Below are 27,891 nucleotides of genomic sequence, written 5' to 3' on the forward strand. Positions count from 1 at the left end.
CCTTGACACCCAAAAGTACTCATTACATTTTGAAGGCTTTGCAGGACAGGAAAATGGTTTCGATTCACGCACTTATCAAGAGAATATGTGTTCATCTCTACTGCCTCTGATCTGGCTGACTCACTTAACACACATGCATCATTTGTAAATTAGATCTAAGTGTTGGAGTGTGCCCCTGGCTATCCATACATTTTAAAAACAAGAAAATGGTGCCGTCTGCTTTGCTTAATATAAGAACTTTTAAATGATTTATACTTTTACTTTTGATACTTAAGTATATTTAGAACCAACTACTTTTAGACTTTTACTCAAGTAGTATTTTACTGGGTAACTTTTACTTTTACTTGAGTAACTTTCTATTAAAGTATCTATACTTTTGCTGAAGTATGACAATTGGGTACTTTTTCCACCACTGGTTTATAATAGCAATAAGGCACCTCGGGGGGTTGTGGTATATTGCCAATATACCAATATACAAAGGCTAAGGGCTGTATCCGGGCACGAAGCATCAGGCACTCCCAAGTTGCGTCGTCGTCATGCATAAGAACAGCCGTTAGCCTTGGTATTGTATTATTGGCCTTATACCACACCCCTTCGGCCCGTATTGCTTAATTAACTACACGGGGAACGGGAAGATATTATTTTCTGTTGTATTCTATAAAAAAAGTCGACATTTCTAACATAGACACGCATATTTTCATTTAACCACAACAGAGTTCTTTTCTTTTTTCTTATCGAAGTCTTTTCAGAAAAACGTTGCATGCTTGAGTAGTAGATGTGACTAGACACTAGACTAGAGCATTACAACATGCAGTCTTCCTCGTTGACAAATGTCTCGCACTGTGTAGAGTTCGTAGAGGGCTTGTTCTCGTTGATCTGGAGCTGTCCTTGGTGATGTACAACTCAATCCAATTAGCTTTCACCTCTGGGCTGTGTTGCAGCCAGCGGGTGGAAAGAACGCTCACCCCTTTCAGTCGATCATGTGTGTCTTGCTATGCAGATAGTCCCATGGTGCGCTCATCCGTTTATTTTGTACATGTTCAATATCCGAGGGCAACCTCTTTTACCATATCCCCATGGAGTGTGTGATCTGTAGTTTTACTACTGGTAGTAGTATTTCCTCACTACGAGGACGATATTTCTCTGTTTATTTCCAAAATTGATCAAGATATGTGGAAGACTCCAGTTACAGACGGCTTGCGGTACTAGTCTGATGGGAGGGTAGCCTAATCACGAATAACCTGCCTCTTCAATTGTTTTCGGGGGAGAGGAGTTTGGTTTGAAAGGTAAAGTGATACAAAAAGGTAGGAGACGGTTTGTTATTAGCCTACATTATAGTGTTTAAAAAACATTCTGAAATGTTCGCCATTCACGTTTTTCTGAAATCTTGTTTAAAAATAATATATCATATTTTAGCCTATCTACAGATCTATTATTTAATGATAGGTTGTGTAAAATCAAAACATGTTAATAATAGCCTAAATGTGAAATAGATTGTTTGATTACAGTGAAATACAGGATCAGTCAGGATGTGATTATTGATAAGATGCTTGAAAAGTTAAGCTTACTGAATTAATATGGTATATTGTGTAATATAACCAATCGTATATTGGTTCCATTTGATCTTCAAAGCAGTATATTACATAAGTAACCTTGGGGTGATAAAGTACAACTATGTGACCTCTATCAGAATTTACCCTAGGCTATGATCATCAATCACAACCACAGCCTTATCAAGACCTACAGTATCAAGATGGAGTTGGGTACCATTTACCCTCCATGTGATACATCTACTGTAAGTTAGTGCAACTGAGTGCCCTAGAGCTTCCTGTATAAATAGCCTGGAGGCTATTATCAAGTCATGTATAGTAGCATAGCTAAGTGTAATAGGCTAGCATGCTTGCAGTGGGATTTGTGGTTGTCTTTAGCCTACACAATCACATTGACGCTTGGGCCTATTGCCTTCAATGCTATAGAGCAATTCAAACCTTTTTTATTTTATAAAGAATAACTTTTTAGGGTAGTTCTGCAATACCTTGAGCTCACATCCCATTTATTTAATTGGATTGGCTATATTGTTCTTCAATCCTGGTCTTGGACCACAGGGTGTGTAGAATTTTGTTCCAGTAGCCAGCTAAGGAGTTGAATTCAGTCTGGATTTTCTTGCTATACTAAGAGACCTGATAGAAATAGTCAAGGGCATAATGATTAGTTGAGGCCTACTGGGCTGAAACAAGTCTGCACACCCTGTGGGTCCCCACGATCAGGATAATGCATCCAGATGTACATTTGTCATCAACTAATGGGTAAATTAGTGTCCCTGTTTTCTTTTTTCTTTTTTTTTCTCTCAGTTGAGGCCATGGGGCAACCGGTTTGAAGTTTATCTCACATTCAAAGTTGGTGTGCCCATTCCTAACTGAGGGGTCAGTGGTTTTGACCTGACCTCCTCCTGACCTATCAGAACACCTGAACTGTGACCATCATGGCGGAGAGAGCTGGCTTTGGGATCCCCAAAAGCAACTTACGTCCTGTAGGCTCACTCCCACCAGAGCCTATCGATATCATCCGCACCAAAGCCCGATCCAGAAGAGTCCGCATCAATGTTGGGGGTCTTGTCCACGAGGTCCTATGGAGGACACTGGACCGTCTCCCCAGGACCAGGCTGGGTAAACTCAGAGACTGCAATACCAACGAAACCTTAATGGAGATCTGCGATGATTACAGCTTGACTGATAATGAGTACTTCTTTGATAGGCACCCAGGAGCGTTCTCCTCCATTCTGAACTTTTACAGAACAGGGAAGCTGCACATGATGGAGGAGATGTGCGCCCTGTCCTTCGGCCAGGAGCTTGACTACTGGGGTATAGACGAGATCTACCTGGAGTCCTGCTGCCAGGCCAGGTACCACCAGAAGAAGGAGCAAATGAACGAGGAGTTGAGGAGGGAGGCTGAGTCTCTCAGAGAAAAGGATGGGGAGGAGCCGGAAGAAGGTTGCTGTCCAGACAAGAGACAGAAGCTGTGGGACCTCCTCGAGAAGCCTAGCTCTTCTCTTGCTGCTAAGGTAAGACCAAAGCATTGACCTGAGTTAAGTTTAGGCCTACTGACTGTGGGTCAGTCCAAATCCATCCCATCCCATGGTGTCATAGCTGATGCAGGAATCTCTCTAATTTATTGATTTAAACATCATTTATGATCTTGGATTTTCCTCATGGCAAACATCCTAAAGTGGCTGCTGTGAAGTAGTGGAGTACTATAGAGCCTATGCTCTTAACCCCTTTTCAACTCCAGCTCAGTTGCTGGAAAAACTCTGAATGAAGTAGATCTCAATATATCAGAAATTTGATATATGGAATTTGATCAGATAGTTTTATTCACAGATCTTGTGTTCCACATTGAGTTTTTCTTTAGATACCTCCTTCCTTCCAACTCAGGAGGAGAGTATTGTGCCCCCAGCAGCTTAATCCTCCTTTAACCTATGAAGTAATCAGATAAGAAAGAACCCAGAAGATTATGGTGCATGTGTGATTAGTGCATACTGCTCTGTGTATTTTACAGATGATATGATACACTTAAAAATATATATTAATAATATCATACATATTGATACACAGTATTTTGCATCCTTAAATACATTTAGTTCATTTCAGTATAGGGTGATTAGTATAGGGTGATCAGTTGCTTAATAAGGGATGAATATGAACTAGGGCACTAAATGCCTAGTGTTAGGTTAGGTATTATGGTTTTGTATTCATGTTCAAGTTAAATCAAATAACTATGTCTCCAGGACTAGGCTCTTATATGAATCTGTCTAATGTGAAATATTATTTTGCAGACAGCAACTTAATTTCTTGTCTTGCGTACACAATCCCAATGGTATACCATGTGTACTGGGCTTCCCAGAATTCAGGCCAAGGAAAGTAGTCAACCCATTAGTAACAGCTTTAATGTGCATGCTTTTATCTTTTTTTTCTAGAGTGGGGAAGTATAATGCATTGTATTCCCACAATTGCACATTTGTCCTCTCTATGGGCAGAATCTAAAACATCTAATGGTTCACACAGATGCTAACCTCAAATGGTATATACAGTACAGGCGGTTTTATGAAGGACCATGCTGGAGTTTTATGGAGAGTAGTTGGGGAGGGATAAGCAGAACATTTAGTTTTGCTAAAAAACACAAGTGATACCGTCAAGCGCAGTGTGCAAGTTTTTAATTTCTTCAATAACATTTAGTCACCTAATTCTGGAGGAGGTGCAGAGAGTGTCTTATAGGAGTTTTAGGAGTAGGCCTGATAGGAAAGCGTTTTAGGAGGAGGTGGTGGAGGTAAGAGGACAGATGGTCAGGGGAACCCACTGTTGGCTCACACAAGTACTGGTCAGTCCCCATTATCCTGCCTCACTAAACTGGCAGGACACTCAACAGACTGCCAACTGGGCAATCCTTTTGATTTCACTTTGTCCCTGTGCAATATTTGAGCCACTATGAACATCATGTAATTGAAGCTGATGGGCTTCAAACCCTGAAACATGTCCTCCTTCACATACCTGTACTATATTTACATTGAAACCTGACTATCCAGAGATAGGTATAGTAGCACCAAACCAAATGTGTTTGTGAAATTAGCTTGGTGATTTGTAATGATAGAGTGAACAGTGAAGTAAGAAAGAGCATCCCTTACCCCCCCTTGACGGACACTTGGCTTGCAGAAGGAAGCATGGGGGTAGCACTAGCTAGCACATGGGGATTAGGGAGTGCTTAAAGCACAGAGTTGATCCCAGGGTGTGCTGCCCCCTTTGATCTGAGAAAGACATGGAAAAGCAAAAGGCACAGGGAAGGACAGTGGCTGTGTGCACCGCCAACTCCTCCTAGGTGTGATATACTGGAGGAGCGGCAATGGGTTGTACCCGGCCTGTCACAACAGTGCAGTATGTTATGGTTGGCTCCCAGTCAATCATATTTTGTGAGTCAGCACAATGACACAGTGTCCACTCAAGCGCTTGCCATTACATCACCCACAACTGCTGACAGGAATGGAAAGGGGCCTTGCATTGACCATATCAAGTTACCTCACGGACTACTCTAGAAGTCATCATTTTGGGAGGCTTCAATGGATGTTCATTACTGTAAAATGTTATTCCAGTTTATTACTTATAGTACAGTTTTTGATTTGGTATATTTATCAAATCTACATTTGTATTATGAAATTATTGGAAACAACTTTACAACGGGTGTCAAAAATGTATTGTGTGATTTTCAATGATACAACCAAACATTATAAACTTTTGTGAATATGAGTAACTTCTTGACACAGAACATGTGAAACTTCCATGTGAGTGCTTACAGTTTTCTGTGTCCTGGGCATACTGGTCATCAACTCCTTCATTCTACACACCGTTCTTAAATATCTGTCAGTTTTAACATACTTTTATATGCTATAAAAGACATCAGGAACTCATACCGGTAGGCCTACTACATAATGGTATGTGTCCCTATTTTTGCTGAGGCCTGGTTGTACGGCTCAGTACTGTAGGGAGTCATGGAAGTGAGACTTAATCTCCTTTGGGGGTTTTACCCTGGCTGCTTCTGCAAATAGACTGTTGCGAAGGCTGCACACCGTCTGGCTCACAGTGAGCTAGGTTTGCAATATGCCGGTCGGCCTGGGCAGGGGTCACGTGTGCGGTAGAGCTGTTAATCAATTACCTGAGTTGGGTTTGCTGCTGCTATAAGATTAACAAATGAAGTACAGGTAGTCTCCTTCTCGCTTCATGATGAGTTCCTTCAGTACTTGTTGAATAGATACAGGTTGAGGGTCCCCTGGTTAATTTGAGTTAATGACTGTGAGATTGTGCAGATGGCAGGAGCTTGTTTCCTTATCACACTCAATTTACTCTTGAAGAATGCTTAAAAAGCTTGAGTTAGTTAAATGTGTCCATTTGGCAGGTTAGACAGAATGCTTGGATAGCAGAATTGTTTTTCCCAATTGTGTTGTTGATGCGTTTCCTTTTTAAAATTCTTTCACCCATTTACATTGATTGACCTTCAATTGGAGCTGATAATGTCATATGGGTCATAGGGCATTGTTCTCAAAGACAGGTCCAGGTTTTTCACTAGCTCATGTGGCTCAATTGCTGTGGTCTGGAACAAGCACTATAGTAGTACAGGGTTATCTTAGCCTTGGCTAGATTGGAATTTTGTGCATGGTAAAACTGTATCCCAACGTTTTAGCTTTTTTGAGAGATGTCTTTCAATCCACCTCAATTTACCCACTGTGCTCTTTATATATTCGGCAGCCATGGGAGTATATTCACACAGGCAAAGTTGAATCATTATTATACCAAGGATGTTATCCTGTTATTGATATATGGGATGAGGGATTTTGAGTCTTGGCAAGTAAACTGCTCCTCTCAGCATAATCCATTTTGCCTTCAGTTCATATAAGCATGTCAGTTCAGTTCATATAAGCATGGCAGTTCAGTTCATATAAGCATGGCAGTTCAGTTCATATAAGCATGGCAGTTCAGTTCATATAAGCATGGCAGTTCAGTTCATATAAGCATGGCAGTTCAGTTCATATAAGCATGGCAGTTCAGTTCGTATAAGCATGGCAGTGCGAGGCGCAGGAAAATGTAAATTGCATCTGTGTGGTAATGTGCCACCCTTTATATAACTACTTGTCTCATCCCTCCTCCCCTCTCCTCTATCTGCAACTACCTCAATATTAAAAGCCATAACCAGGAAAAAATAAGCCCATCAATTCTCATCCTGTGTCACTTTATACAGGCACGTGCACAGATCGGACTCTACCTGTGCAGAGCACATGCCCCTTTTCCCTTCCTGTCTCTGAAGTGTCCTTTTGTTGCTGTTGTTCTGAACCCACTAACTGCAAGTTGTCGTAAATATGTGTGTTAAATATATGACATTTAATTAGCCATTAAGATGTGGCCATCTATTGCTTTTATGTAACTTAATAATGAAAGTCATAACTGCTCAACAAGTCTTAAACATTATTAAACAAATGTTACACCTGCCCCTCAAAAGATCTTTGCACGGCCCTGACTTCATATATGCATTGTGTTGCTAAGTAATTTAATTTAAAATGCCCTTCACATTCCACTGTTGTTAAAATTCAAAGCATGAATCGTCCCTTTACTTTTTACAAACTGCTGGTTAAACCTTTCAAAGAATTACTCCCATTTTTATCTTAGATTTATATCAACTTTGAGAGAATTTCATTCCATTATGGCAGAGGGTCCATCTGGACCTTTTTAGAGCTAGACTTAATCATCAGTGACAGTGTTCAATATTACTCAGATGCCAAACAGTATCTTCTCTCTCAGGTTAGTCTTAAAGGTGAAATGTTTATAGTTTGACCTACTGTAAATTAGTTTTTCCTCATTTTTGGAGGTGTACAGATTGCATGAGTCAGTTGATCCTCTTCAATAAACACTTTTGTAAGTCAAGCTCATGCGATCGATAAGCGTACTTTAAATGTACTTTTTTTTGCTTATTTTTCATTCTTATTTGAGAAATCATACAATTGATTGCGTGGCTTGTGGGTGGTGAGTGTAATATGATTTATTTGACTGCAGTTGGCAGGCTGTAGACCTACAGCACAATGGCACATGAAAGGAACTGGGCACTCTACTATAGTTGGAAATCATTGCCCTGAGTTGAGTAGTCTATTTATGGAGTGGGTAGCAATCGAATATGTAGTAATATGCAAATGAGCTCTGCATCAGCAGATGACATACGCATGTTGTTTTTTTGTTGTGATGCTGTGGCAGTCTGCTCTTCTCCATTCAATGCAATACTGTGTGGTGAGCACGTGGCCATTGCAACATCCAATGTTTGTCCCTAAAACAGAATACCTTGGATATAAATATCAGTTCAGTTTACATGCTGTGTTGAAGTACAGGTTGCCACTCAGCACGTTGTCTGAATCTATGTCACATGTTCATGTCACCTAAATTACCAAGCTTTTGGTTGGCCTGTATATCGTGATGACCAATCAGGCACATGTATTTGACTAATTACTATAATCATGGCCTTCTCCCTTCTCCCCTCACACAAAGAGACACCATCACACCCTCACCAACCAACTGAACACAATCCAGTGGGCTTTGGTCTACATAGATCACAGTCAAAGACCATAGCCTGAGCCAACATGGTCTAAATAAAACCTATTTTGTGGGGTAATAGCATGGTGTCTTTGACCATAGTAATGAACTGTGAAATCTATGCAAATTCCCTTCATACTGCAATGTTATATTGATACATTTTTGAGTGTCTATATGCATTTTCACTGTATATTGATAATTGAGTCATGGCATTGCTAAGAAACACTAATATTTTTGGTTTCCAATCCAGTGGTACATCCCTCATCAATAGTGAACATGTACACACACATACACAAACACACAAGGCTTGATATTGGTTATGGTTAAGTCATGGTCTTATGTAGGCTATATAACCATTTTCCAGTTGCTATTGTTGTACAATGTCCTGAAATGCCACTCCTCCACTGTGCCCCTTACTCAGCAGATTCTCCGTGACAAATGTGGTGGGTTGGCTCCAGCTACATCTCACCTATAAAAACACTGCTAATCCAATATATCCTACGTCACTTTTCCATAAATACCCCGTCATTGATCAAGATGTTCTTGAGTTTCCGTGCTCAGTTTGTTTCCCCTCCGAGACTTTTGTCAGAGGAAATCTAACCTTCAGTCCTTACATCCTTTGCATTGAGATGGTATTTCCTTTTTGTCTTGTTGTCTATCAGATTTATAAACTGTGAGCTCTTTGCTGTATGACAAGTATACCCCAGAGGAAGTAGGCTCTGTATGTCAGCCATTTTGTTATTGGCTCAGAATAGAGCTGGCTGTGTACTGGCATACATTTTACGGGCATACTTTCATCTCAATTAATTATTTTAGTAAATTACATTTTGCCTTTGGCAGTTATGATCACAATATTGCTACTGGACTTGAGGTGAATGTGGAACTGTAATACTGTTTGACTGATGGATTTACTGTTATTTGCACATCATGTTTACATGAAATTTTACAAGTGGTGTTTCTCTTTTATGTCACAACCCTAACACTTGTGATACAGTCATTATTTTGATGAAGAGTCCCATCAAACAGCTGTGTTAAGCCACAGTTCTCTGCCTTCCACATGTCTTCATTTCCTCTCCGATGTCGTTGTAAATCCAAACTCCTGTCGCAGATTATAGCTGGAACAAATCCCTGTGTTCTGCCAGATTGAACCTCTACAAACAATCTTCCCAGGACAATGTTTTGTGCATTTCCTGGGAGCCTCTGTTTGAAGTTTAGCAGCAACCCAAGAGCTAAACGTAACTGAGTGGGAGGAAGGCACTGGCCAGGGCTTAATGAGGGAAATCCAGATCTTTCAATTAATCTGCTTACCTCTCAGTAGCCAGATGTTCCCAAGGACTGCACCATGCCGGTCCAGGTCACACATGCATGCAGCCTGGTGGGGACAGAGAGAAACACAGCTGAGGCAGCTCAACCAGTGTACTAGCCCCATTGTCCAGCGGTCCCACCTCTCACGTACTGTATTGGATATCTCCGCCACTCATAACCATAGAGCATCATGCTCAGATTGAGCCATGATCAATCATCACACTCAGGGTTATGTTTTGAGGGATTTCTGTGTTTTGAGGGATTTATTGTCAAAGCATATTATAATGAAAATGTGGATTAGCAGAGTATAATACTCAAAGCTCTTAGACTGGGTCTGCCGAATGGATTCCCTTGTTGGATCTTAAAATCGCCAAAGGGCATTTTCTAAATACAGAACATACCTATATCTACAATACCAGTCAAAAGTTTGGACACACCTACTCATTCAAGGGTTTTTCTTTATTTTGACTATTTTCTACATTGTAGAATAATAGTGAAAACATCAAAACTATGAAATAACACATATGGAATCATTTAGTAACCAAAAAAGTGTTAAACAAATCAAAAAATATTTTTGATTCTTGAAAGTAGCCACCCTTTGCCTTGATGACAACTTTGCACACTCTTGGCATTCTCTCAACCATCTTCACCTGGAATGCTTTTCTAACAGTCTTGAAGGAGTTCCCACATATGAGCACTTTTTGGCTGCTTTTCCTTCACTCCGCGGTCCAACTCATCCCAAACCAGCTCAATTGGGTTGAGGTCGGGTGATTGTGGAGGCTAGGTCATCTGATGCAACACTCCATCACTCTCCTTCTTGGTCAAATAGCCCTTACACCGCCTGAAGGAGTGTTGGGTCATTGTCCTGTTGAGAAATAAAGGATAGTCCCACTAAGCATAAACCAGATGGGATGGTGTATCACTGCAAAACGCTGTGGTAGCCATGCTGGTTAAGTGTGCCTTGAATTCTAAATAAATCAGACAGTGTCACCAGCAAAGCACCCCCACACATCACACTTCACGGTGGGAACCACATAAACCGAGATAATCCGTTCACTCTCCGTCTCACAAAGACACAGCGGTTGGAACCAAAAATCTCAAATTTGGACTCATCAGACTGCACTTGAAGAAACTTTCAAAGTTCTTGACATTCTCCGCATTGACTGACCATCATGTCTTAAAGTAAGGATGGACTGTCATTTCTCTTTGCTTATTTGAGCTGTTCTTGCCATAATATGGACTTTGTCTTTTACCAAATAGGTCTATGTTCTGTATACCACCCCTACCTTGTCCCAACACAAATGATTGGCTCAAACACATCAAGGAAAGAAATTCCACATATTAACTTTTAACAAAGCACACCTGTTAATTGAAATGCTTTCTAGGTGACTACCTCATGAAACTGGTTGAGAGAATGCCAATAGTGTGCAAAGCTGTCAAGGCAAAGGGTGTTTAACACTTTTTTGCTTACTACATGATTCCATATGTGTTATTTCATAGTTTTGATGTCTTCACTATTATCCTACAATGTAAAAACATTGTAAAAATAAAGAAACACCCTGGAATGAGTAGGTGTGTCTAAACCTTTGACTGGCACTGTACTTGATCTCAAATTCAAATTACTCTTTTGTCCCAGAGAGGGAACTTATTTTTTTAAATCTGTTGTTTTATATGAAAAATATGTGATCTATATGGAAAGTAGTAAATTGTTATTGCTGTGAAAAATATATTTCCTGTAGACTACAGATGAATCCTGAAATACTCTACAATAACTGTTGTAGATACCCATAGCGATCTGTCTTGAGAAAGTAATGAAGGTGACATACTGTACATTGTCTATTGATTCACCTTATTATTTCCTTTTTACATATTCAATAAAAATACAACAAATGTGCTTCAATGGTAATTGCTCCACTCCACTGGGAGCTCCATGGCCAAAGAGAAAGCTCTGTAATTTGCAGTTATTTAATTAATGAGAGCTTTGTCAGACTGTGCTCTTTTAGTGGGTAAATATTGTCTGTCAGGAAAACCACCCAGAATGTTTTGCAGGAGAAGAACAATACGGGTGTTTTATGACTATTACATAGCGTATCAAAGAAGACTCTTACACCTTAGCCATGAAGGTGCATTCTTGTGGCTGAGTATCTGATGATCCTTTGGCGTTCCCTCCCTGTGTGTACACGCATGCCCTGCCCTGGAATGATCTCAAGACGTAGGCTAGCTATTTCTCTGTATCCAGATCACTGTTCATGTAATTAAGTTTGTGCAGATCTAAAGATAAGGTCAGGAGGAAGCTAATCCTGCTCATTCCACCCCCACACCCTCACCAGTGATGTCTGTCTACCTGGACTATATCTAAATGCACCACACGCGCACAAGGCCCATGAGTGAATTACTCTGTATTAAGTGCTTGGGTAGTATATCACATAGCAATGTGAGGGTAGAATCTATAGGGTGTTTGCTGAACGAGGCACAGTGGTCTCAATGAATGGTGTAAATGCCATATGGTGTCATAGACAAGACAAAGACACATGGTAGTGGCCCACTAGTGTGGTTTTCACAGAAAAGTTGTTAAGTGTATAATGTTGAATACTGACTTCAGTGTCCTGCCTGTGAAATAGTCCAACTTTTCAGCGTAGTCTTTGCCATTGTGTTGTTTCTTCATGTACAGAGCAACTCAAGTCACTCAAGGCTATCACTAATTTCCCTGTGAAATTTCTACATGAAGCAGCATGAATTTAGATTAGACCAAAGTGGAAAGATGCAAAGGTCAAACTATTTGCCAACTATTATGCCACTTTAGTGGGTGTTGCACTTGCACTTTGATCCACCTGGTGAGTGATAGTTCAGGTCACAGTTGACCAATGAGACCTCAAGCAGCTCTGCCATCACAGCCAATAGGCATAATGCTGGATGACCATTGACTTGACCTCAGCAACCATGACTGCAGCCTGATGGGTTGTTCATCCTGACATGCCCTAGACAATCCCTGCGTCACGCGATTCCTACAGCCAAGGCTTTTCAGAGGCTTTGTCTTATCCCTCCCTACACTCTTAGAATAAAAGGTGCTATATAGAACTGTACCCTTTCCTGCAGTCAAATCACCAAATCTCCCTCTAGTGGCCTCATGGGTGGAATGTTATTTACCCTTGGATGCGTTCGGTCACATATTTGTGCCTTCACAACTCTATTCCTCAATTTCACCATTTATTGTAAAAGATAAATTCAAACATCATCCAAGCATCATACGGAACACATCCACAGCCAAACTCATTCCATAAACCAATCTAAATAACAGGTTGCATTGACAACAAAACAAAACATAAGTTAGCGACCTAAGAGTTTGACTTGTTAACAATGTACCACATATCTGGTGAGCACAAGGGAGAAATGTAATATTGTTTAGAAAAGGGACACGTATCAGCGAAGCTAACAGCAGCTAAATTCTTTATGTTGGCAGCCATGTTTGACAAGTGAAAACTCCCTAATCCCAGAATGCCATTCACTATAAGACGCAAATAAACTAAGTCAAAGTCAAAGATGGCTTCGCCCATTGCCCGAAATATATGAACTTAGTTTGGCCACTTTTTGAACGGTCATCCAACTCAGAATTCCAACTTGGGAACTCTGGCCTCTTTCTAGAGCTCTGACATTCTGACCTGAAGATCACTGACATCATGATTTGACCTCATATTTTTCAGAGTTCCCAGTTGTCTTGAAAGCACCATAAGTCAGTCAATTGAACCATCTCTTCACCTTGTTGTGTTATAACATCTTTGGTCTGACAGACGCGTTGTATGATGTCAAAAACATGGTGTTACACATAGCTATGTCTTGGGTAGCCTCAGACAATAACATTGACGTACAGAATACGCTGACTCGGTGAGCGAGTTTATAAGGAAGTGTATAGGAGATGTTGTACCCACTGTGACTATTAAAACATTCCCTAACCAGAAACTGTGGATGGATGACAGCATTCGCGCAAAACTGAAAGCACTTACCACCGCATTTAATCATGCCAAGGTGACTGGAAACATGCCCAAATACAAACAGTGTAGTTATTCCCTCCGTAAGGCAATCAAGAGACAAAGTGGAGACAAAGTGGAGTTGCAATTCAATGGCTCAAACACGAGACATATGTGGCAGGGTCTACAGACAATCATGGATTACAAAAAGAAAACCAGCCCCGTTGCGGACACTGACGTCTTGCTCCCAGACAAATAAAACAACTTCTTTGCGCGCTTTGAGGGCATTACAATACCACCGACACGGCCCACTACCAAAGACTGTGGGCTCTCCTTCTCCGTGGCCGACATGAGTAAAACATTTCAACGTGTTAACCCTCGCAAAGCTGCCGGCCCAGACGACATCCCTTGCCACGTACTCAGACCAACTGGCTGGTGTGTTTACGGACATATTCAATCAATCCCTATCCCAGTCTGCTGTCCCCACATGCTTCAAGATGGCCACCATTGTTCCTGTTCCCAAGAAAGCTAAGGTAACTGTCGTAAATGACTATCGCCCTGTAGCACTCACTTCTGTCATCATGAAGTGCTTTGAGTGACTAGTCAAGGATCATATCACCTCCACCCTACCTGTCACCCTAGATCCACTACCAATTTGCTTACCGCCTCAATAGGTCCACAGACGATGCACCCTGTGCAACTGGTTCCTGGACTTCCTGACGGGCCGCCCCCAGGTGGTGAAGGTAGGAAACAACATCTCCACTCCGCTGATCCTCAACACTGGGGCCCTACAAGGGTGCGTTCTCAGCCCTCTCCTGTACTCCCTGTTCACCCACGACTACGTGGCCATGCACGCCTCCAACTCAATCATCAAGTTTGCAGACGACACTACAGTGGTAGGCTTGATTACCAACAACGACGAGACAGCCTACAGGGAGGAAGAGAGGGCTCTCGGAGTGTGGTGTCAGGAAAATAACCGCTCACTCAATGTCAGCAAAACAAAATAAATGATTGTAGACTTTAGGAAACAGCAAAGGGAGCTGTTGCACCCTATCCACATCGACGGGACAGTAGTGGAAAATGTGGAAAGTTTTAAGTTCCTCGGTGTACATATCACAGACAAACTGAAGTGGTCCATGCACACAAACAGTGTGGTGAAGAAGGTGCAACAGCACCTCTTTTTTGTTTTGAGGGCATTACCCGGAAGATGGTCAATGTTATTTCATCAGCCGACACAGTATGTAGCACCAACACTTTCTATGAATACCTTTTTTAAGTGAATAAGGTGCAACAGCGCCTCTTCAATCTCAGGAGGTTAAAAAACGTTGGCTTGTCACCGAAAACCCTCACTAACTTTTACAGGTGCACAATTGAGAGCATCCTGTATCACCGCCTGGTACGGCAACTGCACCGCCCACAACCGCAGGGCTCTCCAGAGGGTGGTGCGGTCTGTACAACGCATCATCGGGGGCAAACTACCTGCCCTCCAGGACTCCTACAACACCCGATGTCACAGGAAGGCAAAAAAGATCATCAAGGACAATAACCACCCAAGCCACTACCGGTTCACCCCGCTTCCATCCAGAAGGTGAGGTCAGTACAAGTGCATCAAAGCTGGGACAGAGAGATACAAAAACAGCTTCTATTTCAAGCCATCAGATTGTTAAACAGCCATCACTAACACAGAGAGTCTGCTGCCTACATACAGACTCAAATCATTGGCCACTTTAAAAATGGATCACTAGTCACTTTAAATAATGCCACTTTAATAATGTTTACATAGCTCGCATTAGTCATCTTATATGTATATACTGTATATTGTATCCTTCACTATCTATTCTTTACTATCTATTGCATCTTAGCCGTTCTGTCACTGCTCATCCATATATGTTATACTTAAATAGTCTCATTCCATTCCTTTACTATATTGTGTGTATTAGGTTTTGTTGTGGAATTTGATAGATATTAGGTTTTGTTGTGGAATTGTTAGATATTACCTGTTAGATACTGCTACACTGTCAGATCTAGAAGAGTAAGCATTTCGCTACACTCGCAATAACATCTGCTAACCATGTGTATGTGACCAATAAAATTTCATTTGATTTGAGCTGGCAAATAGCTTAGCAGTAGCTCATCATAATCAGTACAACTTTCATAAAAGTATTTTACACACACCATTACAATCTATGCAAGAATTGGAATGCATGATTTGTCACCAGTACTTGAAAACATGAATAAAACAGTAAATACATTATGCTCCATACATACATGTGGTATGCTGCAGTAGAAACGACAAAACAATTTACAGAAAATAAGGCACTTACTTTGATAGGAACGCACACGCACGCATGTCCAAAGTTAATATTTGTAAGGAAAACAAGAATGAAGGCAATGCGGGCACCAGACAGAAAATGTGCCAGGGGGAAAAAGTTTGTGCAAGGCCTGTTCTGACTAGAGATGCGCATATGTCTGCATACTTGATCTGGGGAAACACGAGAGAAGTACTTGGGCACTCTTTGAAGAGAGAAGTTTGTCCGGCTCAGTAAAGCCTCAAACATAAATTGTCTGCAACAGTGACATGGGTGACTCCTCATTAATTCTTATGTGAATTAATGAGGAGGCCGAACACACCTCAATTCAAACTATTGTTGCAAAATCAAACTTGTTAGAAAATAATTTGAAATTGACAATTTGAAACAGCCTATAGATAACTAGCAGGCAGCGTGCCTTGGTTTGAGGGCAGCGCGGGTTAACTGTCCTGTTGCTTAACAATCACATTTTGAAACAGTGAGTGGATTCTGACATCACCTGCATTAAAGAAAAACTCATGCCAGGGCGACCATTACATGTTGACTACACCGGGCACGCACGCATGATTTTGTCCAACCACACCAGATGCGATCAGGACACGCAGGTTGAAATATCAAAAAGAACTCTGAGCCAACTGATTAATTTGGGGACAGGTCGAAACACATGAAACATTCATGGACATTTAGCTCTACTCCGACAATTAATCCACAATTAAATCTGGTAATCTGTCCTAGTTCATTCTTCTTCTGTGGATTTTATATGGTGTTGGCAACCAACTTTAAGATAAATTACTGCAACCAACTGGACTGGAGTGTGGACCTCCTTCATCTTTCAATCACCCATGTGGGTATATGCTCCTAAAAACCAATGAGGAGATGGGAGAGGTGGGACTTCCAGCGTGTCAAGCATATAAAATAGAACCAAGATCTATTTTAGCGCTTGGCTATGCAGATGCTCGCGAGCAGTTTGGTTGAATTTATTGAATAACATGTATGTGTACATTTATTTTTCAATGCTCACGCATGCAACACTGTCGGAGTCGTCAGCATGTTAGAGATATTTGGAATTCACGCGTGAAAAGTTTAATATAGTATTTGTCATAAATTCGTAATTAATACACTTTTTTTATAAACGCTGAAAATGCAATGTTTCTATGTCAAACAGTTTTGTTATTTTTCAGTCTTCTGTGATGTATATAAAGTGTAATATTGGAATGCAAACTCAAAATGTAATACATTTCAACTCTATATCTGACATGGTACAGGTGCCTTCTTTTTTTAAACCCAGAACCATGTGTGTGAGGTGTATACTTTAGTTTCAACATAGATTTGTTTACGACTACCAATAAACACTCTGTGTGACCCTGATTTAGCCCACTGCAGTAAAATTGAAGGGTTATTTGCCTGTCCCCATAGGAGAACCCCTTGAAGAACCCTTTTTGGTTACAGGTTTTGATTGCAGGGTTCCATTTAGAACCGTTTCCCCAGAGGGTTCTACATGGAACCCAGAAGGGTTCTACCTGGAACCAAAAAGGGTTCTTCTATGGGGACAGCCGAAGAACCCTTATTCTAAGAGTGTACCTCTGCATCACATAATGACAGACTCTCTACGTCTCTCTCTGTAAAGCGCTATAGCAAGCCACCTTTCTTTAATGTGTTCTCAGTTGAACATTTGTATTTCTTTTTTTTTATTTTGAAATGTTCTTACATCTGATATCTTTCCAATGATTTGGGTTATTTGGGATTTACTTATGTAGTAACATAGTTGTTACATAGTTCTGGCATATTAACTTTTTCCACCTTATTAATATTAAAACCAAGTACAATTATCATTGATACTAATTGTAGGAAGCTACTGATTGTGTTGAATTATACATTATTTTCATTAAGTAAATAACAGGTAAACACCTGGAAGTACAGTAGGCCAACCCATTTCTACTTACCACATAATTTCGTAGTAAGAATCTGTCAAATACCATCTAAAACAGCACTGTAAAATTAAAAAAACATTACCAATACTTGTATGGATCATGGTACTTTATAAGTGGAACCAACTTATATATTATGTTTTACCACCAGTTGTGGCTCATTTCTTTTTTGCCTCGTCTTGGCAGGAGGCTTTCTCAGAAGTAGCTGGCAGCAGATGCAGGCGTTTGTCAGCAACTCACGTGGCATCGACAGGCTGTCACAGCTATGGCCACTCTCCATTTTTTATTATTATAATTTTTTTTTTATCACTTTATATGTAGATGCAGGTATAATAAGTCAATATAACCCCCCACCCCCTGTCCTCCAGAGGGCCATAAGTATAGGAGCTTCTGCATGTGCTTGCGTTGTCTTGTCTCTGTGAGGAGGACATTTCAGGATAATTATAATAGGATTTGGAGGCTATCTATAGTAAGGATAGAGAAAGGTTAGAAGTGGTTACTCATTCTTTCCTCAACAGGAAGAATCAACCAATAATCTGATATTTCTTCTTCAGTCAACATTGTAACATTGTAATTCTAAACACCCCCATGGAAACTTTCATTGAAAAATGCCAGCCAGACAGTATATTGTGTATAGAAAGCTGATGGTGTATGATAATTGATTAATGAAACTCATTGCGATCCATACAGTATGGTTATATGGCTATGGGCTATGATTAGAGACTCAAAGTTAGCATGTATTAGCCTATACATATAATATTTATGTTTCAAATAACAAAGAATAAAGTATAATTGCATTTGCTTCATGGGATGAGGGAAACCCCTCCAGAAAGGGATTTTTCTGTGTAACCATCAGGCCAAGAGTCCCATCATTAGCTCTCCAACCCAGTCAATAGCTCTCCCCCATTTGTCCCTGGCAAGACTGCCCTTCACTTTCATTGCACTCATATTTTAAAGGACTAATAACACTGCTGTGCCAATTTCGAGACTCAAGCTCATGCTCTCACATCTTTGTTGCACACGTACAGTATTGCTCATTTGACAATTTGTTCGCATAAAGCACTTGAAGATGAGCAGAGGGCGGTCACAGTTATGACAGTTAGTCACGTTATGTCCTGCAGCACTACAGAAAGGTTGTCGAGTGAAAATCTTTCTGTGTAAAATACGACAGTATGGCCTGGCCTGTTTGGGATATACCAATATACACTGACTATACAAAACATTAAGAACATTAAGCTCTTTCCATTACATAGGCTGACCAGGTGAATCCAGGTGAAAGCTATGATCCCTTATTGATGGCTCTTGTTAAATCCACTTCAATCAGTATAGTAGAAGGGGAGGAGACAGGTTCAAAATACATTTTTAAGCCTTGAGACAATTGAGACATGGATTGTGTATGTGTGCCATTCAAAGGGTGACTGGGCAAGACAAAAGATTGCCTTTGAACAGGGTATGGTAGTAGGTGCCAGGCCCAGGTGCACCGGTTTGTGTCAAGAACTGCAATGCTGCTGGGTTTTTCACGTTCAACAGTTTCCCGTGTGCACCAACAATGGTCCACCACCCAAAGGACATTCAGCAAACTTGACACAACTGTGGGAAGCATTGGAGTCAACATGGGCCAGTATCCCTGTAGAATTATTTTGACACCTTGAGGGGAAAGGGGGGGGGGTGTTCTGCTAGGAAATGTTACTGCTAACTCCTAACTGCATTATCTGCAATGAGGGATCTGTCTTTTTACGACATTAGTTCTCCCATTCAAACACCTGTGCATCTTTTAGATGAGTTGAAATTAAATTGGCAACTGTCTGTGTGACTGAATCTCCAACAGACAATACTGTATTTAGGGTTGCAAAGCTCCGGTAATTTACCAAAGTTACTGGAATCTTCAGTAATTTTGGTAATTAACTGAAAATCTATGGCAATCTATCGTAATTTTGGCAATTTATACTTGAATAACTTGTAAAAAGATGTATTCATATATAGTATAAAAAAATATGTCTGTGTCCATGAGTTTCTAGTAGATAGACCATATGGTTTAAGAGAAAATAGCATCTAATCAATAATGGTATTATTTTCTATTAACTCTGCAACTATTGACTTTTCTTCTCAACTGCCACCAGTTTGACACCAAAACATTGAGAACAAATACATATTGACATTGTGAAATATATACAGTGCCATTGTGAAAGTAGTCACACCCTTAACCTTTTCCACATTTTGTTGTGTTACAGCCTGAATTTAAAATTGATTAAATTGAGATTTTGTGTCACTGATCTACACACAATACCCCATAATGTCAAAGTATCATTTTGTTTGTAGAACAAGGAATCAATAAAACATTAAAAGCTGAAATGTCTTGAGTCAATAAGTATTCAACCCCTTTGTTATGTCATGCCTAAATACATTCAGGAGTAAAAATGTGCTTAATACATCCCATAAGTTGCATGGTCTCATTCCATGTTAAATAATAGTGGTTAAAATAATTTTTGAATGACTACCCCATATCTTTACCCCACACATACAATTATCTGTAAGGTCCCTCAATCGACTAGTGAATTTCAAGCAGAGATTGAACCACAAAGACCAGGAAGGTTTTTCAATGCCTTGCAAAGAAGGGCAGCGATTGGTAGATGTGTAAAAATAAAAAAGCAGACACAGAATATCCCTTTGAACATGGTGAAGTTATTCATTTGGCTTTGGATGGTGTATCAATACACCCAGTCACTCCACAATACTAACCTAAATGAAAAGAAGGAAGCCTCTACAGAATACAAATACTCCAAAACATGCATGCTGTTTGCATGAAGGCACTTAAGTATTACTGCACAAAATGTGTCCTGAACACAAAGCGTTATGTTTGGGCTAAATCCAACACAACATATTAGTACCACTCTTCATATTTCAAGCATGCTGGTGGCTGCATCATGTTATGGGTATGCTTGTCATCGGCAAGGACTAGGGAGTTTTTGGGGGGGATAAAAAATAAACTGAATACAGCTGTAAGCACAGGCAAAATCCTAGAGGAGAACCTGCTTCAGTCGGCTTTAAAACAGACACTGGGAGACGAAGTCACCTTTCAGCAGGACAATAACCTAAAACACAAGGCCAAATCTACACTGGAGTTGCTTACCAAGAAAACATTGAATGCTCCTGAATGGCCTAGTAACAGTTTTGACTTAAATCGGCCTGAAAATCTATGGTAAGACTTGAAAATGGATGAATAGCAATGGTCAACAACCAATGAGCTTGAAAAAAGTTTTACCACAAGAATAATGGGCAAATATTGTGCAATCCAGGTGTGCAAACTCTTAAAGACTTACCCAAAAAGACTCACAGCTGTAATTTTACAAAGTATTGACTGAGGGATGTGAATACATGTGTAAATGAGATATTTCTGTTTTTCATTTTCAGTAAATAAAACAAATCATTAAGAAGTATTGTGTGTAGATGGGTGAGAAAAAATATATTTAATCAATTTTGAATTCAGGCTGTAAATGTATAATAAGTCAAGGGTTATAAATACTTTCTGAAGGCACTGTAAAGGTGTGTTAAAAGGATATTTCATGCTCAAACCCTGGTATTCACTAATTTGATGGCTTATATTTAGGATAATATTTTAGAGCTTTGACATTCCATTTTTTATTTAATTTAATATCATCTTATTTAATTATTTCATATATTTTACATTTGATAAATCCCCAGAGGGCTAGAGATAATTACAGACACATGTGATAATCTGAAATACCCAAAAGGGCCACTAAATGTCTTGTCATAGATTACATAAAATCCTTGAAAGATACCAACATTCTGGTAGTTTACTGGTACACTTTGAAAGTTTCAAGTAATATCCCCTCCCTTTGCAACCCTAACCATACTCTCATGCCATAGTTTTTTTTTTGTCTCTGTCTGCTAATCACAATTGACTTTTTTTCTACAGAGGCGTTGGAGATGCAGATCTATTTTGGTGTCGGAGTCCTTTGTAACCTGGGGTTAATTCTCCTCTAAAGCCATGATTAAGAGAGTGTTTCAGGGAGGTAAAGCCCATGTGATGACAGTGTCACAGGCCTTGGGAACCCAAGCCAAGGGGGAGGGAAGGAGGGAGGGAGGCTGGACCGACCAGGTATAGCTAAGAGGGATATAATAAGCGTCTATTTCCACAGGGCACTAAACCTGTGCCCTTGTCTTGATGACAAAGTGAACATACACACACCTCACAGGTTTGACCTTTGTCAACCTTTGGTATGTGCTTATGTTAGTGCTTATTTAATCTGAGCAAGATGGCCGTTGACAAAGTCTTCTTAGAACCGTGACATACAATAAAGGGCAGACAAAAATCGATATACTGTTAATTAGCGTTAACTGATGTGGTGATTTGTTTGTTTCCTCCATCATTCAGATATCCCTGATTTAAGTGTTTCTTGGGGTAAGGGAAGAGTGGCCAATGTGCTGCAGAGAGTTGACAGGATATCTGCTTTGAGCATTGATTAACAATCATAAGCGAGCCTCTGCTACAGGCCACATTTAGCTGGATGGGAGGAAATATTGCCTTCTGCTCTGTCATCTGTGCCTTACACAACCATTTCTGGTATTGCTCACATCATCATACCCATTGGGTTATATAGTATATACAAGTTTAAGTTGCAGCTCCAGCTAATCAAAGGATGTTGTGTAATAAATAAGAAAAATTAGGTCGCTATACTGTCACTAAGTAACGTACCAGTAATATCATAGTAAAACTAAAAATGACTTTATAGTTAGATGGATGCACTAATGTCAGTGTCCGTGTATAGGTGATGAGGAAAGGAGTCAATCGCAGGACACCGAACTGAGTAAAAATTACTTAATTTTTACTCAAATAAAAATTCAGTATACAAAATCCACGCAGGGAAAACAAGAACTACAAACACAACGAACAATACCAACAGTAAAACAATAATGCACAAAACATCATGATGACCAGAGGGTTTAAATAGGGAAGTAATCATAACCAAATGGGAACCAGGTGTGAACAATCAAGACATAACAAATGGACAAAGAAACATGGATCGGTGGTAGCTAGAAAGCCAGTGACGATGACCGACGAACACCGCCCGAACAAGGAGAGGCACCAACTTCGGCGGAAGTCGTGACAACTAACAAATCTCTCCCTTGAGGTCAGGGCACCTTACGAGGCTGCTCTGCCTCTGTCAGACCGATATGACCACCCCACTGTAGGGTTAAGGGGTTGCATGGGGAGAATAACCCTAGACCCTGTGAAGACAGTGATAGCTGAGGTGTGGTAGTTGATTTACTTATAGAAAATCACTAGACCTTAAGCAAAGTCAGCTGCTTATACCTACTCTTATTGATCCTCCTGGCAATGCTAAATGTGAACAAATATTGATGTCACTCACTATCTGTTCACCTGAAGGCATAATGAAGTTTTTCCTGGTACCTCAGTAAGGAAGGCTTAGTCCTGAGAAACCAAGATAACTAGAATTAGTAACCAGTATGTTATTTTAGGCTTGCAAGACGATGTCAGGGGGAAATAAGGCATTTGTATATATGTTGATACCAAATCAAGTCTTCAGAGATTTAGAGACAGGAAATCTGTAATCAGTTTGATTCATGGTCCTTGAAATTTCACAATGATTTGTTTTCAATGAATGGAAGATATTTTCTTTCATCAAGAGAACACATTGAAACATGAAAGAACCACTTGCAAAATGCTTAAGTTATTTGTTTACTTAATCAAAACTGTTAACCTCAGACAAATATGACATCACTTTGTGGATTGTCTATGTATTTAGAAGACATCATTTTATTGTTATTGTAGCTTTATCTCCCAAAGTTGGTAATCCTTTATATCAAGCAATGCTAATGTGACATGCTGATATGAACCTTGTTTATTTCAAATACTTATTCCAGATGTTAACATTCATCTCTTCTATGTTCAGTGGACCTTTGTTTAGTGGATGAAACACAAGAGATGATGAAATCAATCCAACCACATACTATGGCATTTTCTAGTCGCATGACAGATACATGTGCACCACACACACACACGCACACACATAAAAGGAGTTGTTTCAACTCTCTCATCATGACTAATATTAAATTGTTTCTTTGTCTTTCAGTTCCTGGCCTTTGTCTCCGTATTCTTCATCGTTCTATCAACAATCTCATTATCACTCAATACCTTGCCGGAGCTACAAGTCGTTGATGAGTTTGGACAGTTCAATGACAATCCCAGCCTAGCGCATGTTGAAGCTGTGTGCATCGCCTGGTTCACGATGGAGTACCTCCTCCGCTTCCTCTCTTCTCCTGACAAGTGGCAGTTCAGCAAAGGCCCACTAAACGTCATTGATTTACTAGCTATCCTGCCCTACTATGTAACTCTCTTCCTGACCGAATCCAACAAGAGTGTTCTGCAGTTCCAGAATGTCAGACGAGTGGTCCAGATATTTCGTATCATGAGAATCTTAAGAATTCTAAAACTGGCCAGACATTCCACTGGACTGCAGTCCCTTGGGTTCACCCTTCGGCGCAGTTACAATGAATTGGGTCTGTTGATATTGTTTCTGGCTATGGGTATCATGATTTTCTCCAGCCTGGTATTCTTTGCCGAAAAAGACGAAGATGCCACAAAATTCACTAGTATTCCTGCTTCATTCTGGTGGGCTACCATTACCATGACAACTGTAGGTTATGGGGACATATATCCACAAACTCTTCTTGGTAAAATAGTCGGCGGGCTCTGCTGTATTGCAGGTGTATTGGTCATTGCATTGCCCATCCCCATCATTGTGAACAACTTCTCAGAGTTTTACAGGGAGCAGAAGAGACAGGAGAAAGCCATCAAGAGGAGAGAGGCCTTGGAGCGGGCCAAGAGGAATGGCAGTATTGTTTCTATGAATCTGAAGGATGCGTTTGCTCGCAGTATGGAGCTGACAGACGTTATGGTGGAGAAAGGTGACGAGAAACGGCCGATGGATAACCATCTCTCGCCTAATAGGTGGAGCAGTAGGCACGGCAACTCTGAGGTTAGTCCAAAATCCCAGGCGAGGTATAAAGAGGTTGCTCAACTGGGATCTCCAGATAGGGTCAATCCACCAAGAACCAGCCCACAGCACCTGAACGCCCAGATATTGGAGGAGATGTACAACAAGATGACGACCACTGCCAAGATTGGCTCTGGAGCTCCACTTGAACAAGGACAGAAGCTTGAGGAAGTAATGGAAATGAAGGTAGTGTCTTCCGGACTAAAGCCCCCCCCAATCAAGGAACGAGCCATGGGTGACCTCAGGAGCCCTTCCAGTGTGGACAGCTTCGCCAGCTGCACTACGGAGTTCAGTGTGGCAGAAAGCAGTTCCCTCCTCCCCAACGTAGCAGGACGGAGGGCTCCTCCTCCTCTCGACCTCAGCCAGATCACCTCTATGGAACCAAAAACCACAGGCAAAGTTCAGCCGGCCACCATCATCAAGGAGGGTCTTTATGAGTTTGTCTCAAGCAATCCAGAGGGGGCGTCACAGGGGGAGGATAATCAAAGCTTTGACATGAGCGTCGAAAGCATCCGCAGTTCTCTCAGAGGCAACAACCCACAGAAGACAAAATCTCTCAAAGTCAATTTCAATGAATCTCAGGGAGAGGTGCCATTAACACCTCCCAGCACTAAGTCCCCTCAGTCTCTCAGTGCAACTCTGTCTCCACCAGGATACCAGCCCTCCCCACCCCCAGGCCAGGGCCCGGTGACCAGCCCATGGTCTCCAGGACAGTCAGGCCAAGGAGAGGATGGAGCCCAGGGCTTAGAGGGAGAAGGTCTGCCTTCCATTTTAAGCCATAGCGGAAATCACATGGACAGGGCCGCCGTCTTCAGCCCTTTGTCACCTAAATCCCTCAACTGCACTACTCAGGAAGTGGTCATCGCCGGCAACGGGGAAAGAGAGACAGGCAACAGCCAAAAGGAAAACCACATAGTTCTGGATGGAAGTCTATCTCCACCTTGTGAAACAAGCATGTGACTAGTATAGGTGGAAGGTCAAGGAAAGAGGAAACAGACTCTCTGTTTGTGTATGAAGAAGAAAAAGAAGCACACTAATGTATTGAATAATAAGTTGTCTGCATGGCTTGACAAGTATTATTTCTGATAACATCACTGTTTCTGAAGACCTATGAGAACTGCTGTTTGGTGCAGACGTGGAACTTATAACAGTGGATTTTACTATAAGGCTCCAATGTGAGCAAAAAAACAACCTAGTATGAATGAGGACATTTATGAACAAATTGTACATTATGGTCCAGGACTTTTTACGTAGCAAGTTATCCATTGCAAGTTTCTTTGTTTTAGCTTGCTAGTGTGTTGGGACAAGGACATCATCTGAGGAGAGAAATGAGGAAAGGCTTTGGAATTTTTATATAAGGGCTCATCATTTGTAGAACAGTATCAATGTCATATCATATTCTGTTACTTGATATGACTTGCATTCATTTGCTAAGTTTAATTTACTTCTCATGTTATTGTGTCTGTTTAGATTTTGCATTGTTCTCAATCAAGTCAACCAAGAGATATACTGTATATGGAACAAGCAACAGTCTCTTAGTTCAGGGAAGCAAAAAGAAAGTGCAGCATATTATATAGAAATTCTATATGGGAATAGACCAATAAGACAGTTTTAATAATAGCCTATACATGGCTATCTATGATTGCTTTCTAATACTTTATATTCTACTATTTTATATTCTGTTCGTGAATGAGCTTACGTCCCTAATTTCTGTGTTTAGCTCTGATGTTGTGCAACCTTTCATCCATGCAATGGGAAATGGACAAGCCATATAAGTATTGCATGGCAACCTCAAGGATTTACACTATGGCAAAAGTGATTAGATAATGACAACCATTATACTTAAGGGGGGAAAGTATCATACAGCAGCACTTCATTGACTTAGATACAGATCATATCAACTGAATGGTTATTAAAGTTCTTCACTAAAATGGACATGCTGAGTACCAGATCCATTCTGATCAAAGGAAATCTGTTGTTACATTCCTCACTGTATTTATGTTGTTATAATGCTGCCTTAGAGAAGTGCAGAAAATGTGTTGGGTATGTATGTATGCTAGTTGGAACAAATACTGTGTATGTGATGTTTGATGAGTCAAGTTGAATTTATATTGTATGGGGATGATTGCTAGGTCCAATACAGTACAGTACTCAGGTAGAAAGTATAGCACTGCCCTCTACAGACGGAGGATTTTAAGGCACTAATCCAAGAATTCATGCTTATCTCTAGTTGGAATTCCTCTTAATATTGAACAAAGTAACATCTTTATTGATTCATTGTGCATTTTAAGTTTTGCATGGCTGACCAACTCAGTAAATGGTAGACATCTCAACTGTTGCAGCTTAAGAAAAATGATGCTGACAAGTCTGAACTGAATCAGGAGGGTTACTGCGGACAATTGTAATACTACAGCGTATTAACTATATAAAGTACTGTGCTTATATTCTATTTAAAGTAGATTATGCTACCATATTATGTTTTGTTGGTTCACTCGTATGATTGATTCTATTTTTCTAAGATAAAATAGATCAGAATTGTAATTTTCCTGGTACATTTTTGAATTGTGTGCCTTTTCATAAATAGACATTTATGAGAAGGCGAAAACCTACATAATTTGGCTGGTTCATAGAGATCTATAAATAATGTATTTCTAGTAGGGATACATATGAGGTGATGATAAGCAAATAGCTATTGTACCAAGTTCTCGGGTTTTGTATAACTTGAAAGCTTTGTCATATCATGGCTTACTTCCTCCTTTCAAAGTACCATTTGCTGTCAGTAATGTACAGTACAGTACAATACAGTACGGTGCAGTACGCTTATGTTAGATCATAATTGAGATGTCAGGGAAAACAGGAAAAGTTACTGCACTGACACACCCTGGTCTGACACCACCTCTTATCCACCAAGTCATCTGTAAAACAAGTTGTATTTTTGTTGTAATTATCTTACATTCTTTTGTACAGTTAGCTTGATCATACTCACATCAATACTTACAACCACAATATACAGTAGGTAACTCTAGGGTCAATTCCTCAGTTATTTTTCTTCTGCCTGCTTTTTTTGATGTTCCCTCCATCCCAATATACTTTGGTTGTTTTAACGGTATGTGACCATAGTCATCTTAATTGTTAGTCAACATAACTTGATAGTGAATGACTAGTAACTTATTGTTTTACAATAAGTTTATTACCATATTCAAGACAAATAAAATTTGTTCATGTGA

General features: G+C 40.4%; 1 protein-coding gene across 2 annotated transcripts; it reads left to right on the top strand.

Annotated features, from left to right (window-relative positions):
• Positions 1-960: 960 nt before the first annotated feature.
• Positions 961-27,891, top strand: LOC115157052 (potassium voltage-gated channel subfamily B member 2). 2 transcript variants are annotated; one of them, XM_029704937.1, is made up of 4 exons: positions 961-1,011; positions 1,169-1,286; positions 2,352-3,061; positions 23,741-27,891. In XM_029704937.1, the coding sequence occupies exons 3-4, from the start codon at positions 2,483-2,485 to the stop codon at positions 25,622-25,624; spliced, it is 2,463 nt and encodes an 820-aa protein (XP_029560797.1). In that variant the 5' UTR covers positions 961-1,011; positions 1,169-1,286; positions 2,352-2,482; the 3' UTR covers positions 25,625-27,891. The 2 variants fall into 2 exon arrangements, with proteins under 2 accessions (XP_029560797.1, XP_029560796.1); XM_029704936.1 differs by having other exon boundaries at positions 974-1,304.

Source organism: Salmo trutta, chromosome 21 (assembly GCF_901001165.1).
Source record: "Salmo trutta chromosome 21, fSalTru1.1, whole genome shotgun sequence".
Lineage (NCBI taxonomy): Eukaryota > Metazoa > Chordata > Actinopteri > Salmoniformes > Salmonidae > Salmo > Salmo trutta.

Coding starts and splice junctions, on each gene's coding strand:
- LOC115157052 (XM_029704937.1), top strand. CDS start 2,483: ATGGCGGAGAGAGCTGGCTTTGGGATCCCCAAAAGCAACTTACGTCCT. Junction 3,062..23,740: donor GCTCTTCTCTTGCTGCTAAG/GTAAGACCAAAG, acceptor TTTGTCTTTCAG/TTCCTGGCCTTTGTCTCCGT.